Below are 17,856 nucleotides of genomic sequence, written 5' to 3' on the forward strand. Positions count from 1 at the left end.
AATTGGACTCATGATGTCTCCTTTGTTTCCTGGAATCTCAACATAAGAGAGCAGGTCAGAGGGTATAATCAGCCCCCAATAACAAATTAAAATAGCTCTTTTGACACAATCTGCTGTGCTGATCTTCCCAGTGGGCCCACATGGTTCTTTGTGCTGATGACTTCTGTGCCTTTAGCAAGGATTATTTTACAGTTTATTTAAAAGTGACCGGGAGGACTGGGGAGCGCTGTGCTGAATGCCAACCTCATCTATAGCACAGTTTGCTTTTTTTAGAAAGGCCAAACAATGAGAGCTGGGAGGAATCTCTTGGGAGCATAGAAGCGGCCCACTGAATGAATGGATTTCATGTCCCTCTTGCCATCCCCTCCCCCTTTTCCTTTGCCCTTGTCCCTTCCCTTCCTTCCTCAAGCCTTTATCTCATACCTACTTTGTGCCCAGCCCTGGGCCAGGCTCCACTGGAGAATATAAGAACAGCAAAAGACCGGTTCTTTTCCACAAGGAAGTTATAAATTGATTGGAAAGACAGAACAAACACGTAAGAAACAAACTGGAAAAATATGTAACTATGTAAAATCACAAAGTAGAGTCAAAATCACGAAGTCGCAATCAGTCCTATGTACACTCAGAGAGTGGGAAGGTGAATATAGGCTGGGGGTGGTCAGGGAAGGCTTCGTGGAGGCTATAAGACTTGAGTTGGGCCTTGAAAAATAGGTAATGTTTGGAGAGGTGGAGAGGGCGGGGGAGGGAACAGAGGTAGGGGTGGGGGAAGGCCAGTGTAAAGGATCTTGAGTAGGGAAAGTGAGGCCTTTCCCACAGAGCAGAAAGAAGATAATTCACTTTGACAGTGGCCCAGTATCGAGTGACCCTGTGTACAGGGAACGTTGAAGGAGCAGGGACAAATGCCCGAGCCTTTGTCTGCCTCTTTGGTGATGCGGGAGATACGGGGGAGCGCACCCTGTCTAGCGTCATCTGCAGGAACAACACCGATATCTGTCAAAAAGGCAATGTAAGTATCAGAATGTTCTCTGCTTGCTTCTTCCCAGAGTGTCCTTCTCTCCCTGACTTTTTTTTTTTTTTTTTTGCGGGGCAATGGGGGTTAAGTGACTTGTCCAGGGTCACACAGCTAGTAAGTGTCAAATGTCTGAGGCCGGATTTGAATTCAGGTACTCCTGAATCCAGGGCCAGTGCTTTATCCACTGGGCCACCTAGCCTCCCCTCTCCCTGCCATTCTGGCTGCTGGCTAAGATGAGAGGGACTGAGTCAGATTTCCTGGATAGGGAAAAATCCCACTGGAAGCAGCCGTGGGGCCTAGGGGCCTAGCATTAGAGAAGTAGAGCTGACAAGGACCTCAGAGACCCTCTGTCTGATGGTCTGATCCTCTCATTTTACAGATGAGGAAACTGAGGCCATGGGAATTCAGGTCACTTATTCAAGTTCACACAATTTTTGAGTGGTATTGTTCAGATTCAAATCCAGGTCCTCCAACACCAAATTCACTCACTTTCTACTGCATCCTGCTTCCTTTTTGTGTTGTCTGTTAGGGGAAATTAGGGGGAGGTGAGTGGGGAAGCATTGCAGGATCTCCTGAACTTGAGAAGGAGAATGGATTCAAGAGAGAAGAAACTGCCCTTATTTGCTGGCAGAGTAGGTGTCTGCCTACTTGATGTAATTTTGAGGAACTCCATAAATGACATTTTCTCCACCCCCTCCCCCCGCAAATTCCTTCCTACCTGTAAGCCCTAACTAGGGGTTGTGAGGATCAAAGGAGATACTCTGAAGAGCTTTGAGAATTATGAAGCACCGTAAGAACAGGAAGCCGGGAAGTGCTGTGTAAAGGATGCTGAATTTGGAATCATGTGATCTCAGTTTGAATCCTGGCTGTACAACTTATTCTCCATATGACTTTGTATGAATTACTTCACATCTCCAGGTCACAGTTTCCTGATCTGTTAAGTGAGGAGGGTTTGGGCCAGATAGCCCCCAGTCTCCTTCTAGCTCTAGGTCCAAAATGGGACCCTAGGAGGTACTTGCTCTATCTGTAAAATGGGACTAGTGACATTATCCTACTTCTCTCATAGAGCTGAGAAGGCCTGTGAAAAAAGGCCAATTTACCTTAGAAATGTGGGCTATTTATTGTATAATCAGAACTCCCACCTCTCTCCTCCTCCTTTGCCCTTCTCCCTTATCTTTAAGAATACCAAAGGGGAGGGGGCAGCTAGCTGGCACAGTGGATAAAGCACCAGCCCTGGATTCAGGAGTACCTGAGTTCAAATCCGGTCTCGGACACTTGACACTTACTAGCTGTGTGACCCTGGGCAAGTCACTTAACCTTCATTGCCCAGCAAACAAAACAAAACAATATAGTAAAAAGAATACCAAAGGGGAAAGGAACAGTAGCTGGGGGGTGGGTGGGAGATGGGAATGTGATGGAAGAATCGTGGAAGACTTTTTCTCCAAGAGCTGGTCCAGGCAGCCAACTTTTCCACCTGGCTCTTGGGGATGATTTTTTTCAACCTCTCAAGGATCTATGATGTTGTTGGTTTGGGTCCTTGCTACGTTTTTTAAATTTTATTTTTATTTGTGATATACAATTATATTTTATACATGTATCAAACATATATATATATAATACATATACACACATATATCATATATATAACGTAAATTTTCTACATTATTACATTTAGATATACCTAGATATATTCTAATACATATAACTTAATATTTTAAATCTTTAAATAACTGTTTTATAAATAATGTATACATATCAATTTATATAAATAATATATGACAAATTTGTTTAAATATAATTACTATAAAAATAAGACCTAAATAACCCATATATGCACAGCATATATATTTATGTGTGTGTATATAAATACATATATACCTTCTGAACCCTTTCCCCAACTTAAATCATTTTTTTTTCCACATTAAGCATTTAAACATTGCTACATTTTGAAGGCTTTATCAACAGCACATCATCTTTGAAAGTCACTGTAGCAGAAAAATCTATCACCCCATAGCCTTTAGCGTAAGACCTCTCTGAATGCAGCTAGCCCTTTGAAACTATATATCACCAACATTATGCTGGGAACCTTTGTGGGGACCTACCAGAGCTTGGGCTCTGCTGGTACCATCTTGAAGAACCCGCGATTCCTTCCACATCACAATGAAGTATTTAATAATAATAATAATAATAAAATATTATCGTTTATAATGGTGGAAATTGGTAGGTACTATGGCATAAATGGGGAAAATCTCGGGGGGGGGGGGAAGAAGCCCTTCTTGGTATCCCTTAACTCATACCATATAAGTGGCTGCTCATCCCTATGTGGAAGGCTGTCCTTAATGAATAGGACTGACTATTTTTCCGTAAGAGTCTGGGGGAATAAGGTTAGAGGGGGACATAGAGGGACAACTCCAACATAATTTGCCTTGCTGCTTTTCTCCTTGGGTAAGGCGGATGAATACACCATTGAAGCAGTCACCCTGAGGAAGGTAAAAAGAATCAGAGTTGGACATGATGGCAAAGGAGGAGGCAGTGGCTGGTACCTGGAGCGAGTGTTAGTGAGAGAAGAAGGGCAGCCAGAGAGCGACAATGTGGAATTCCCATGTAACAGGTAGGAGAACCCTGGTCGGTCTTATTGTTGAGTGTTTCTATTTCTCAGGAATAGTAGACTTCTGATTCCACTGGTGTTGGAAGATCCTGAATAAAGAAACTTGCTCTACTACAGTACGATGGCACTTGCTCTGCAATATGTAGTCTCAAAGAGATGCCCAGAGCCCTGAGCAGTTAAGAGACTTGTCCAGCATCACATAGCTTAGCCAGCATGTATCAGAGACAGGTCTTAGGAAATAAGCACACTGGCTTTTTAATTTTTCCCTAAGCAATTATCTCAGAACTTTTCCCCAGATGATGCCTCTTCATGGCAATTATCTAAGTCTCCATGATTTTGGGGAGGTTGAACCTACTGTTTGGACCAGGCAAGGAGGCAACAAGAGGAGTATTTGGAGAGGAATTTGATGTATTTGGTGTATTTGGTGTATTTGGAGTTGGAAGCATTGGGTTTGTATCTCAGCATTGCTGCTTACTAACCTATAGGATTTTGGAGAAGTCGCTTACCCTCTCTAAGTCTTTGGTGTAAAATGAGGGTATTGAATTAAATGATCACTAAAGTCTTTTCTAATTGTGGCGATTAAAAAAGTTTGAGAGACATAATTTTGGGCAATTTAATAATTTTATTAATATTGCCATCCTTTTATTAAAGGATGGTCATTTGGGCATCTCTCTCTTAGACCAAAGACCATCACAGTGACAGGCTCACCATTTATATTCCATTGGAAGAGTAGCCATTCCTCAGGGTGGGAATTAACACTGATTGGTTAACAGTTAATGAAAGAATGAATATTACAATGAGAGTCTGGACCTGAACTTTAAGTCAACTACTTCTTAAATTAATCCCAGCCTTAGGCAATCTATTCAATGAATTTCTTCCCCACCCAAGCCTGAGCAGAGCACAATGGCTACCCCACTCAGTCTGAACCAGAAAGTTAGTTAAATTTCATTGTCAAGAGACTGCACTTTTAAAATCAGGACTTTAGAAAAAGTAGGATTCTGGATCTCCCCAAATTATTGATTATCAATAATCATTTTTCTCACCCCTCAAAATCCAATTAAGTAGTTGATTTTGCCTGACAATATTAAAAAGGACCTGAGACTCATTATGATCCATGGCAGTTGAGAACGTTGTCTTACACATCGATTTAAAAATTGAAGTCATTTACTAGGAGCTCTTTCTTCTCCCCTCCCTCTTACTTCCCATCATACCACAGCCATTCTCATTAGAATGGAAGCTCCCTGAGGACAGGGATCAGCTTTTGCCTTTCTTTGTCTTCATAACACAGTACCTGACAAATAGTAGGCACTTAATAGATGATTTTTGACTGACAAGTAATTTTACTTCAATTTCCACATCTGGAAAATAGGGGAGGGGTCAGTGGCGGGTGGATTAACAGGACTCTAAGGTTGCATTTAGCCCTAGAGTTTATGTATGGCCTTGTGATTATCCAAAGTGGGAGTTGAGTCTCCAAGCTTCTACAATTTGCCTTCATTCATGAGCATCAAACTCCTTTAAAGAAATAGAATTTTCTTTTTTATCTTGATGTGAAGCATGGGGATAGCATTGGCCAGCTTAGGACTCAAGAGGGTTTTAAATGACATGGAGAAGAATACAAAGTGGCTCAGTTGTAGGTTGCATATGGGTATGTGTGTATGTATGCCTTTGCGAGCTAAGGGAAAGAGTAATAAATTTGCAGCCAGGCTGTTATGTAGGCTAATGTATACAGCAACATCTCACTCTCTGAAATTGGGCAGAAACGTTCTGAGCTGGAGGGGAAATGCTGGATTTGGAAAGGACTATTAATACCACAAGAGCACTTAAGTGGATATGAAATGACGCTTCATGCTTTGGACCTGGAATAGCTTCCTTTTACTGGGCGACAGGAGGTGGGGAAGGGGCTGAAAGGAGATGGTCTTTCTGATAGAAACTGGGGGGACCTGTGCTGATTCCCTTTCTCTTTCTTTTTTCTACCAATATATGACTGGTCAAGATTTGTGCTCAGTTCAGAGATGCAGAAACCCTAATTATCTGTAGAAACTAAAGTGACATTATTTGACAGATGCTGAACAGCAATCTCCCCCTCCCCCTTTAAATATCTTTCCCTCTGCCTCACTAATATATGAAATTCTGTTCTTAGAGATTCATTCCTTTGAGTTTTGATGGAAATAGTGATACTCCAACCCCCAGGAGAAGTAACACCTTAACCCCTCAGCAGCTAACACTTTAGAAAGGATTAACAGTTGACAGTCAGCTGAGATTAAGGTCTGAGAGGAATAAAACACTTGGTGGTGGTGGTGAGGAATCCAGGAGGACTGGGGAAACAGGAAGGATTTGGTTTTATTGTAGGGAAATTGCAAAGTGTGATTTCAAGGACCATGCCCTGCGTATATTTGTATCACAGAATCAGACTATTAATGTTGTCATGGGGGCAGCTCAGATATCATCTTGGGTAGAGGTTCTTAACCTTTTTTTGTGTCATAGATTCCTTTGGTGGTCTAGTAAAAATTATGGACCCCTTAGGATAATGTTTTTGTTTTTGTTTTGTGGGGCAATGAGGGTTAAGTGACTTCCCCAGGGTCACACAACTAGTGTCAAGTTGTCAAGTGTCTGAGGCCGGATTTGAACTCAGGTTCTCCTGAATCCAGGGCTGGTGCTTATCCACTGCCTGCCCCCAGAATAATGTTTTTAAAAACACAAAATAAAATACATTGAATTACAAAGGAAACCAAAAGTTAGTGAAAATAAAGATCTAATTTTTGCCCCATTCAAAGTTATGGATCCTTGAAATCTTAAACCCAGGTTGAGAACCCTTGATTCATTGCAACCCCTCCCCGCTTCATTGAGAGATAAGGAAGCTGAGGCCCTGAAAAGACCCAAGGTTAAAGGCGGTAAAGGTTAGGCAGCTAGGTGGTGCAGTGGATAGAGTGCTAGACCCAGAGTCAAGAAGACCTTACTTCAAATCTTGCCTCAGATACAAGCTGGGGGCAGCTAGGTGGTGCAGTGGATAAAGCACTGGCCCCGGATTCAGGAGGACCTGAGTTCAAATCTGGCCTCAGACACTTGACACTTACCAGCTGTGTGACTCTGGACAAGTCATTTAACCCTCATTGTCCTGCAAAACAAACAAAAACACTTACAAGCTGTGTGATCCTGGGCAAGTCACCTAACTCTGTTTGCTTCAATTTCCTCATCTGTAAAATGAACTAGAAAAGGAAATTATAAACCACTCAGTATCTCTGCCAAGAAAACAACAAATGGAGTTTCAAAGAGTTGGAAGTGACTGAAATAACAACAAAACAAAGATTGGAGGCAGTCCTCCAGGACACTGGTCTTCTCACTCAAAGTCCAGATTTAGGAATTCTTGTCACCAGCCCATGTTCTCCTCAGGTCTTGATATAGAATTCAAGATGACTAGGAGATACTTCTCAGGCTTACTGAATGAATAAATGAATTTTGAAGATGAGAGGCATCCTCATGTATAAAATGGGGATAACAATACTTGAATGATGTATTTCATGGGATTGTAAGGAAAATGCTTTGCAAACACGAAAACAATTTGGGGATTTGAGCTACTTAAGTTGGGTTCCCAAGCACTCTGCACTAGGAACTGACAGATAGTAATGGATTTCTTCGCTTTTATTAATGAACTTTGTGATCAAGGAGTTAGTTATCTCTCCCACTAAGGGCATAGTTAGGTTCTCGATGTGCAGCCCTATGGAAAAAAATATGGAAGTAGGGTGGGGTGGGGCTCTGGGAAGGGAAAAGTCTTTTTTTTTGGGGGGTGCTTTGTTTGTTTACACAGGACTCAATACACTTGAGGGACACAGTGACCAGATGTCTTATGTCTGTAATTCTGATCTTAGGTTCTTTCTCAGGGGGCACATAGCTCTGAGGTAGAACAAACCAGCTGTGGTCTTCCAGAACCGTGGGATCATCAGACAGCTAGGATCATCAGTCATTCCAATTATACACAAATACTGGAAGGATCTATGACTTCATCAAGGGTGGGGAATTCCTAGTCTAGGAACTTTCTCCACCAATACAGATCACCACCCCATCACCTAAGCAATTGATTGGGTTATAAAAGAGGCAGCTTAGGTGGCATGGGATGCTGGGCTTAGAGTCAGGAAGGATGAGTTCATATTCTATATTGGATACTGTGACTTGTCCAAGTCATACACCTAGTGAGGTAGATATTTGAACCCAGTCCTCTAGCTTGGGCTCCAGGGCTTTTTCTGTATTTCAGCTCCCTCACCTAGGGCAAGAACCCTGTTTTATTCTTTTCAGGTATCCCCTGAAATTTCCATCATAGGGCTGAGCATACCATAAGTGCTTAATAGATGTTCTATGAATTCAAATATTCCAGGACCTCTTCCTCTCCTTCACCCATGCCATTTCTTCTGCCAAAATTGTAGAATGAAAGGATAAGCATTTATTAAGCACTTATTATGTGCCAAGTGTGACTCCTCTCATCAACTCATGTATCTAGAAACAGAAGAGCTCTAGACTACCTAGTTGAACCCATTCATTTTACAAATAAAGAAACCAAAGCTCAGGGAGGTTGTGATGTGTCCAAGGACACAAGGTAGTAATCACCAGGTGAGAAATTTGAACCTGGGCTCTCTGATTCCAGTTCTGGGAGTTGTTCCACTGTACCATGGCTACCTTCTAAGGCTCCATAGAGCAACTATTTTATAGTTCTCTAGTATCCCTGCAATGTCTAGCCTAGTTCTAAGGATACTGTAAGTCTTTAATAAATACTTAACCAATTGACATTTTCCAATGGTCTTCCTTTCTTGATTTCTCTCTCCTCCATAGCCCTCTATTTTTTTTTTCTGGGGAAGTCATAGTCCAATGCCTCTTGCTTCATCCCTAGTCTGGCCAAATTTCTATGTGTCCCTCCCAAGGGTGCTCTTGAAGATATAACTTCCCTTTGTTCACACACCAGATGGCTTGACAGGGATCAGGACGATGGCCAGTTGATCAGAGAATTGTTACCCAGTGGCAGCAATGCGACGTTGAAAAGTGAGTTATCCCTGGGGGAGCATGCCTTTCTGAAGGGCTGCGTAGGGTGTGTGTTCCTGGGGAGGGGTATTCACTCCATTGAGCAGGAATCAGAAGACTTCCCAGGCCAAAGGGGAGCTGTGGCCTTTGGGAAGGAGAGGAGGAGGGAAGGGGGAGGGAAGTCATGTTGGTTTGGAAGCAGAGGGGGTGGGGGTGGGAGCCAAGCATTCTGAACTCCAAATGAGGAGCCTGGGGTCTGGCCTGCTCTCTGCTGCTAGCTAGCCATGATCACAGAATGGAATGGGGAGAGAGTGCAGATGAGGAAAAGGAAAGAGGGAATAAGCATTTGTTGAGGACCTATTACGTGTCAAACACTGTGATAAGTGGTGTACAAAGATCTCTCATCTGATCCTCACCATAGTGGGAGGCAGGTGCCATTATTAGTCCTATTTTACAATTGAAGAAACTGAGGCAAGCAGAGGTTAAGTGACTTGCCCAGGGTCATATAGTTTGTGAGAGTCTGAGGTTAGATTTGAACTCAGGAGGCAGAGGACCTGGGTTTGAGTCCTGACTGCTACTTAATAGTTATAGGACAAGTTATTCAGCTTTGGTTACCTTATCTATAAAAATCCAATAACCACAGGTAGCTATGAGAAGATAATGTATGGGATGAATCAGATGATATGAGCTGTTATTCTTCTTCATTATGGGACCTGATCTTCAAAGCATCTGCTTCTGAAGAAAGCAGAGGAGATATTGTTCCAATTTTACATTCAGCCAGTCAACAAGCATTTATTAAGGGTTTGTCGCTGCTGAGTCATTTCAGTCACGTCTGACTGTTCATGACCCCATTTGGGGTTTTCTTGGCAAAGATATTGGAGTGGTTTGTCATTTCCTTCTCCAGCTCATTTTATGGATGAGGAAACCGAGGCCAACAGGGTTAAATGAATTGCTCAGGGTCACACAGCCAGTAAGTGTCTGAGGCTGGATTCGAACTCAGGAAAATGAGTCTTCCTTATTAAGCACTTCCTATGTTCCAGACAGTATGCTAAACACTGTAGATACAGAGAAAGGCAAAAACAGGATTTCGGCTCCCAAGGGACTCACATTCTAATGGGGTGACAACATGCAAACAACTATGGGATATATACAGTGTAAATGGGACATGATCTCAGAAATAAGAGTGGGGGACTAGGAAAGACCTTTCGTGTTTACAGATAAGTAAACTGAGTTCCTGAGGGAGAAATACCCTAGGCTAAACAGTAAATCCAGGGCTCCTGATTTGCTTTCTTGCCCTCATTTTGTCACAGTGCATTGTGTCCTTGACATAGGTGAGTGACAGCTCCTGGACCCCCCTAGATCCTCAGCTGGGACAATGGAATTTGGGTAGACAGAATATGGAATTATGAGGAGCTGGTTTTCTTCTCAGGTTCTGCTAATGTTTTATAGAGAGAAGAATACAGCATCTTTCTAAAGGAGGCCTCTGGGCCTCTCTAGCAGCTGGTTAATTTGAACTGTGCCCACAGAGCTGTCCTTTGTGATTGCAGCTGCCTCGTTGGCTATTTTATTGGGGCCTAGCTTGGAGGACCGGCCCCCTGGGGAGTTCCATTTCCCTAACTTTAGCTTCCTAACAGGCAGGTGCTGGGAATGGCGATAAACTCCCAGAGTCAGAATTAGTGTTACTTGCTATTTTTATGCCTCTGTCTTATCCTTTTCCTGAAATCAACAGATGGGGCTTTAGGCCCAGGTTGGGGATAAGACTATTCCTTAACAATGTATAATCACTCCATTGCTCAGTGATGATAATATTAGCACAGCATATACTTTTATTATATAACATAAAATATATTTTATTGTATAGTATTGTACAATACCAATATTATATACTGAGAATTTAGCTCTGGTTATCTCATCAATCTGAAAGAGTTAAGCACTGGAAGAAAAGGAAGAGAGTAGATCTTTGAGTGGGTAGTGGATAGAGATCTGGGCCTGGAATCAGGGGGATCTGAATTCAATTCGGGCATCAGTCACTTACTAGCTGTGTGAGCCTGGGCAAGTTACTTAACCCCTCTGTTTCCTTATTTCTTCATTTGTAAAATGGAAATACACTGAGGAAATGGCAAAATACTCCAATATCTTTGTTAAGAAAGTTCCATGGACAAAGTCATGGATATGGGGTCATGAAGTTTGGATATGACTGAATGATTGAAGAACAAGGCCTTTGAATAGCCAAAAATAGAAGTTACAAAATCCAAGCACTAAAATCCATACATGTTACTCACAAGAGAGTATCCCAGATCCTTATTCTCAACTAATTTACTTTTTTTTTTCAGGGCAATGAGGGTTAAGTGACTTGCCCAGGGTCACACAGCTAGTAAGTGTCAAGTGTCTGAGGTCAGATTTGAACTCAGGTCCTCCTGAATCCAGTGCTGATGCTTTACCCACTTCACCACCTAGCTGCCCTCAGCTAATTTACTCTTAATCTGCAAACATTTCTAACAGATGGGATAATCTGGTTTTTCTGGCTACAGCAGATTAGAATATGGAAAAGAGTAATTAAAACTGAAACAGCTCTATTGACAGCTGTGAGAAATAAAGCCAACAATTTGACATCAAAGGAGGAAATAGAAAAACTATAGAAAGTAGGCATAAGAAGACAGGGAAATATGAAATATCAGAAAGATTTACATAAAATGGTTTTAAAGAGTTTTGGTGCTTGGTAGAATCATTAGCTAACCAGAAAAACTCCTCTCCCAAAATATCTGGATAGTAGAGGTTTGATCGGAATAACTTGTCTAAACAGAGAGGGTTTTTTTCTTTTTGATACAATTTCACAATCTAACTTTACTTTCATAAAATCCTATGAAGTAGGTAGAAAAGGTTTTCTATTTTTTAGATAAGGAAACTGAGGCCCAGGGGCATAGTCCAAAGAGCATTAGATTCAGAATGAACAGAACTAGAGTTGTTTTAATTTTGCCAGCTATTGATTGAAACATCATTAGTAACCCATTTCCCCTCTCATTGGTAAGTCATTTTCCCATTGTTCACTCATCTACAAAAGGCAGAAAGTGAATTAGAGCTCTCTAGGGTCACTTCCAGTTCTTATATCTCATTATTCTAAGAAATGAAGGGAATTATCTAAGGTCTCACATCTAGCATAAGAAGCTTGGTCAGAACCCAGGTCTCCTGACTAAAGCCCAGTGGTTTCTCTCCCTTACAGCTCAGTCACACCCTCTGCTTATAGGTACTTGTGTAGTACAAAGTGAGACAGACACACAAGAATCAGTCTCTCTCCATCTATTCTCTGCACTAATGTCCTCTCTCTCTCATGATCTTAGACTTTCGCTATCATATCAGCATAAAGACAGGAGATGTTGGAGGTGCTAGCACTGACTCTAAGGTCTACATCAAACTCTATGGAGAGAAGAGAGACACCATCAAGCAGATCCTCCAGGTCTCTAACAATAACCTGGGTGATCATTTTGAGCGTCGCCGAGTTGACGAGTTCACCCTTGAGACTATGGACATTGGAGAGGTAAGTCTTCTTCCTAGGCCTGTGTACTGATATGACATTTAGCTTTCCTCACATCCTTGTCTTGCCCAGCACACATGCATCAGTTCTGAAGATGAATAAGACCTGTGATGGTTTACTTTTATGTTGTTGTTGTTCAGTTGTTTCAAGTTGTGACTGACTCTTCATGACCCCACTTGGGGTTTTCTTGCAAAGATATTGGAGTGGTTTGTCATTTCCTTCTCCAGCTCATTTTACAGATGAGGAAACTAGGCAAGTAGGGTTAAGTGACTTGTCCAGGGTCACATAGCTAGTAAGTGTTTGCAGTCAGTTTTCAACTCAGGAAGATGAGTCTACCTGATTCCAAGCCTAGTGCTCTATCCACTTCCCCACCTAGTTACTCTCTTACCTTTATAGACAACTTCAAAGTTTGACATGAGTACAGTTTTCCTTCCTCATTGTGGGTGGAATTAGGGGTGCTGTGCCTTGGCAAGTGGAAAATACACGTAAAATTATTTGGCCCTCCCTTCGTACCAGAGAATTCTGAATTATTATCATATTAAAAGATAAATTATATTGATATTATACAACACTATACATATACTTTATGCATTTCTTAGTTTCTAAACTTTTCTGTGTATCATCTGCTGACCTAGTGTCAACTGCAGCTTCTACAAAACTCCAAAAAAATTCCCACTTAATTTTTTATGCTGATCCACATCCACATAATATATAATGTATAATATACAATATAATATATACATACACATATGTATGTATACTTCTACACACATCTACATACACACATACATGCACACACATATACCATGATAGGGAAAGTCAAGATGCGGAGGGGATAACTACATTACCTACATACATCCCTACATTATCCTACATGAATTGATGCTCACAACAGCTCTGTGAAGGGGATAGTGCAAATGTTACATTTTGCATAATGAGAAATGGGCACAGGGAGGAGTAAGGACTTGCCCACAGTCAGGCTCCAGACCCAGATCCAGATCTTTGGAGTCAGAATCCAGCATTGTTTCTGCTTATATTGCTCCCCTGCCTCTTCTCTGTTTTGTCTTCCTAACTTCATAACAGGAGTCTGTTTTAGTAACGGTGTCACACATTCTAAAGGCTGAAGCCGAGCACTGGAAGAGCTGTGAACAATGGTTAATTTCTGGGCTTTGGAGGCTTTGGTGATGGGAGAAAGGATGAGGTAGCGGCTATGATATCATACTTGCCTTACCTGTAATGAGAGTCGGGATCAGTGTTCCCAGGTCCTGGATCCCAGCAGGCTATTTTGAGAAGATTGTTTTTACATATATTTTGGAAAATAAAATTCTATTCAGAGTAAAAAAAAAATTTTTTTAATTAAAAAAAAAATTTAAAAAAAGAGAAGGGGCATCGAGGTGCCAGAGAAGATGATGTCAGGAGAGCAAAGGGGATCACCCACCATGCCGAAAGGCAAGGCAGAGGAGAGCCGAACGTATGTTGCTTGCTCCATAATTCTGCCAACAGGCAGCTTTCGTTAAATCTTCCCAGAGGGGCAGCTAGGTGGCGCAGTGGATAGAGCACCGGCCCTGGAGTCAGGAGTACCTGAGTTCAAATCCGGTCTCAGTGACTTAACACTTACTAACCGTGTGACCCTGGGCAAGTCACTTAACCCCAATTGCCTCACTAAAAAACAAAACAAAACAAAACAAAACAAAACAAAACAAAACAAAACAAAAATCTTCCCAGGTTTTAGGACCTTCCCTGAAAAGGCCTAGACCTATCTTTTCTATACCATCTAGTCCTGTACTCAGGGCTGCTCCCAAACAAAATTATGGAGAGGCAAAGTGGTCTAGACTCAGAGAATCCTAGATGGAGAGTAGATGGAGAGTAAAAAAGGACCTCAGAGGCAACATCTTCATTTTACAGATGAGACTCTGAGGATGAGAGATAATAAGTGACTTGCTCAATTTCATACAAATAATAAACACCAGAGTCGGAATTTGAACTCAGGGCTCCTGCCTCCAGAGTGAATTCTTTTTTCCCCAATAGCATGCCACTTCTTAGTTATCCCCTTGCTATTGTGCTGCTCCCATCCTTCTTCAAGCACCCAACACCCTCCTTGCTCTTTCCCCTTCCACTTAAATCTGTATTTTGAGAATGTCTTCAAGTGAGAGTTATATTTTGCACTTTCTCGCTGTAGAATGAGAGGCTTTGTCCCAAGGGCAGGGTTTATGGCTGTAGTTTTTGGGGGCAGGCTATGGACCTAGCTTACTGTCTCAAGCTTCTGGAATCACACCATATAAGCAGCTTGTGACTCAGTCCCCAAGCAAGAATGATCCCCTGCCTCATATGGTCCAAGCCTTCCCCAGGAGTGAAGGCTTAGGGAGCCCAGAGACTCATTCATTGGGGATTGTCTAGGACCTGCCAAATACCTTCCTGCTTGTTCCCTTTTGGATGTCCTGATGACCTCAGCTAAGCTAACCACATTTCTGAGGCTGGTGCCAAAAGGTATAACTCAAAATAGTATCTGAGAAGCTTCCCCCTTCCCCTCAGCTGCCAAATATAATTTTGTGGCTAGGCATAGGAATGTTATTACTGAGTGGGTGGTCTATGAGAGCTCCCTGAGAGGGAGTAGAATGGGTTAATAGAAAGTGCACTGACTTCAGGATCATGCCACCTAGTCCTAAGTGTGCTGCTAACTAGCTATGTGGCCTTAGGCAAGCAACTTAAACACAACGAACCTCAGTTTCCCTTTTGGTAAAATGAGAAGGTCTCTCTGCTCTCCAAAATATCTCCCAGAGCTTGTCTTCTGCTCCTTGGCAGACAGGTGATAGAGGTGCAGCATGAGATATACATTTTCATATATGGCTAATGCATTGATTTTCCCCCTCTCAACTCTATTTGTTATAAGGGAGGGCTTCTATTTAGGGAAGGGTAAGTTAGTGGGTAATTTTAGAGATGCAAAAGAAAAGAAATTAAAGAACATCAATCATGCATTTTAACATACACAGAGGTTCAGACAAATAGGGCAGTTTTGATGCTCCTTTGTTAAATTTAATAATACTTTAAGAAAATCCACCAAATTGTAAGTAACACTTAATTTCAGATGTGTTCCTTTTTTTCTTTTTCTTTGTAGACTGCATGTTTGTATTTGGCTTTGTTGAAGATTATAAGATTATAATATAAAAGAAAATAATATAATATAATATAAAATATAATATAAAAGAAAAACCAACACCAAAACCAAAACCAGAGTTCCTTCTGGCTCAAACATTCAGTTGTATAAGGTGGGCCTCACCAAATCTTATCCCTCCACTTAGCCCTCAGTTTCCTTCCAGATCAACCGGCTTATCATTGGCCATGACAGCGCGGGCATGCGGGCAGGATGGTTTTTGGGCAGCATTCAGATTCGGGTGCCCCGCCAAGGGAAGAAGTACACATTCCCTGTCAATCGCTGGCTGGACAAGAAAGCGGCTGATGGGCGCACAGAAGTGGAGCTGTACCCCAGCGAGGTTGAAGAGATTGAAACGTGTAAGCAGAGGGGAGGTCACTTTTTTTACTCAGTAGGAAAGGAAGATCACTGGCCTGGTCTGCATCCTTAAGAGAAGGTCCTGTGTAGAGGTAATACCCATAAGGAACTCTAGTAACCTCATTCTATGATTGGGAAGTCAAGACCTGCATGGGTGTAACAGTTTGCTTAAAAGACAGATGATGGCTAGCAAGATGTGAAGAGTCCCCATTGATTAATGCCTCAATCTAGAAATATTTATCTATCGCTTATGGTGCCCTCAAAACTATTTTAGCTATTATAAGGCATGCAAAAGAAGGCAGAATGGTATTCATCTTCACAGGCAGCAGACAAAACCATTGAGTAACCAGCCTAGTTAAATCCCTTATTGCCTCAGACCTGGATTCTTTTGTTTTCTCAAAGAATCCATCATTAGAATAACATTTATTTTTTTATTTTTATTTTTTTTGTTTTTGTTTTTGTAGGGCAATGAGGGTTAAGTGACTTGCCCAAGGTCACGCAGCTAGTAAGTGTCAAGTGTCTGAGGCTGGATTTGAACTCAGGTCCTCCTGAATCCAAGGCCAGTGCTTTATCCACTGCGCCACCTAGCCGCCCCCAGAATAACATTTATTTTTTTAAAAATTAGTTATAGTTGTAAAAGCATGCAAAACTGTCTCTGTGATTCTAAATGGTTTCTTCCCCAGTCATTTTTCCTGAATATCTAAATGTTCAAATCCAGAAGGAATGGGCAAAAGTAGTCAGAAGGGGATTAAAGGCCCCTGTATTGGAGCCCCCAAACCTAGAGATACAGTCAGAAAATGCCTATTTGAAATAATGAAGCCAACAAGAATCCATACGCCACAAATGAAATTTGATCATACAATTAACAAGCATTTATGTGTCACACCTGGATTCTTGCAACAGCCTCCTAAATGGTCTCCTTGCCTCCCATCTCTTTCCCTTCCAATCTATCGAGCCAGATCCATTTACTTGAAACAATAAAGTACAAATCCTTTGGTCAATCATTCATTTCCACAGTAACCCTCAATATTTAGCTTTATCTTCAACTGTTCCTTTTCTTGAACTCTCTATTCTAGTCAACCCAAGCCTTGTACTATGAAATCTTAAAGTTTTCCTCAGACTATTCTGTTCACCTAGAATGTCATCCCCTTTCTTGCCTAGCCAAGTCCCTCTGCATGGAAACTTACTGTGACACTAACAGTCGTTGGTTAATAGGCAGTTTCAAAACTGTGGTCTGTTGAAATTGTCTTCATTTTATAAAACAGAAACATCTCTAAAATGTTATTTGATAAAAGTGGGTTTTTGTTGTATTTGTAAGGCTTAATAGTAACAGAAAGAACTTCATAGTGATTGACTAAAAATGGTAAATCTTTCTATTCATTGTGAAAAACAAGACAAAACAAAACAAAGCAAAAAAATCTCACTTGGGCTCAATGTCCAGCTCAAATGACACCTCTACTATCCTTCCTCACACTGATCCTCCCTCTTCTCAAATTCTAGAGCATTTTCTGTCAATCAATCAACAAGCATTCATTAAGTATCTGCTGTGTACTAAGCCCTGTCCACTGCCTACAGGTCTGGGGACTTTGCTATCTTTTCATGTGTGAAATTGTCCTTTCCTCCCAAACTAGACTGTGAACTCCATGAACCATCCAGTCCAGAAGCTAGCACAAGGCTGGATGCAGAGCAGCAGATCAATGAATACTGTCTGCGGATTGGGTGGTGTCCCCTAGAATCCTTGTCATCCTAGAGGTGATAGCTCCCTCTATAGAGTAGGGTTTCCTTCACCCCTAAACCTTTGTTTCCCTCCTTTGTCTCTGGCCTAGTGATCCATTATGAGGTAGAGATCGTGACCGGAGATGTGGGCAATGCAAGCACCAGTGCCCAGGTCTACATGCAGATCTATGGGGAGGAGGGCAAGACCGAAGTGCTCTATCTCAAAAGCCGCTCAAAAGTCTTCCAGCGGGGAAACAAGGACACCTTTCAGGTATGCAGTATAGAGGGGAAATAGGTGCATGGGCCATGGGTCCACAGAGAACCTGGGATGGAGTCACTGGGTGTTGTCCATCCTTCCTCCATCCAGACACTTTGGTGGCATCCCTGCATAGCTATCCTGGAAGAGATATTTGGAAGACCATTTTGTAAGGTCACTGCCCAAGGCACCAGTGGAGACCTGATTCCTTTAGAAT

The 17,856-nt window shown here is 41.9% G+C and overlaps 1 protein-coding gene across 3 annotated transcripts in view; it reads left to right on the top strand.

The window, feature by feature from the left end:
• The window catches only part of LOXHD1 (lipoxygenase homology PLAT domains 1), a 277,309-nt gene that overhangs the window by 128,600 nt on the left and 130,853 nt on the right, over positions 1 to 17,856 (top strand). For all 3 annotated transcript variants that reach the window (XM_043977280.1, XM_043977281.1, XM_043977283.1), the window contains exons 13-18: positions 846 to 1,006; positions 3,463 to 3,623; positions 8,572 to 8,648; positions 11,966 to 12,162; positions 15,477 to 15,669; positions 17,494 to 17,654. In XM_043977280.1, coding sequence (XP_043833215.1) covers positions 846 to 1,006; positions 3,463 to 3,623; positions 8,572 to 8,648; positions 11,966 to 12,162; positions 15,477 to 15,669; positions 17,494 to 17,654 — 950 coding nt within the window. The remainder of the gene's footprint in view (positions 1 to 845; positions 1,007 to 3,462; positions 3,624 to 8,571; positions 8,649 to 11,965; positions 12,163 to 15,476; positions 15,670 to 17,493; positions 17,655 to 17,856) is intronic.

The sequence above is a fragment of the Dromiciops gliroides genome, chromosome 1 (assembly GCF_019393635.1).
Source record: "Dromiciops gliroides isolate mDroGli1 chromosome 1, mDroGli1.pri, whole genome shotgun sequence".
NCBI classification, from domain to species: domain Eukaryota; kingdom Metazoa; phylum Chordata; class Mammalia; order Microbiotheria; family Microbiotheriidae; genus Dromiciops; species Dromiciops gliroides.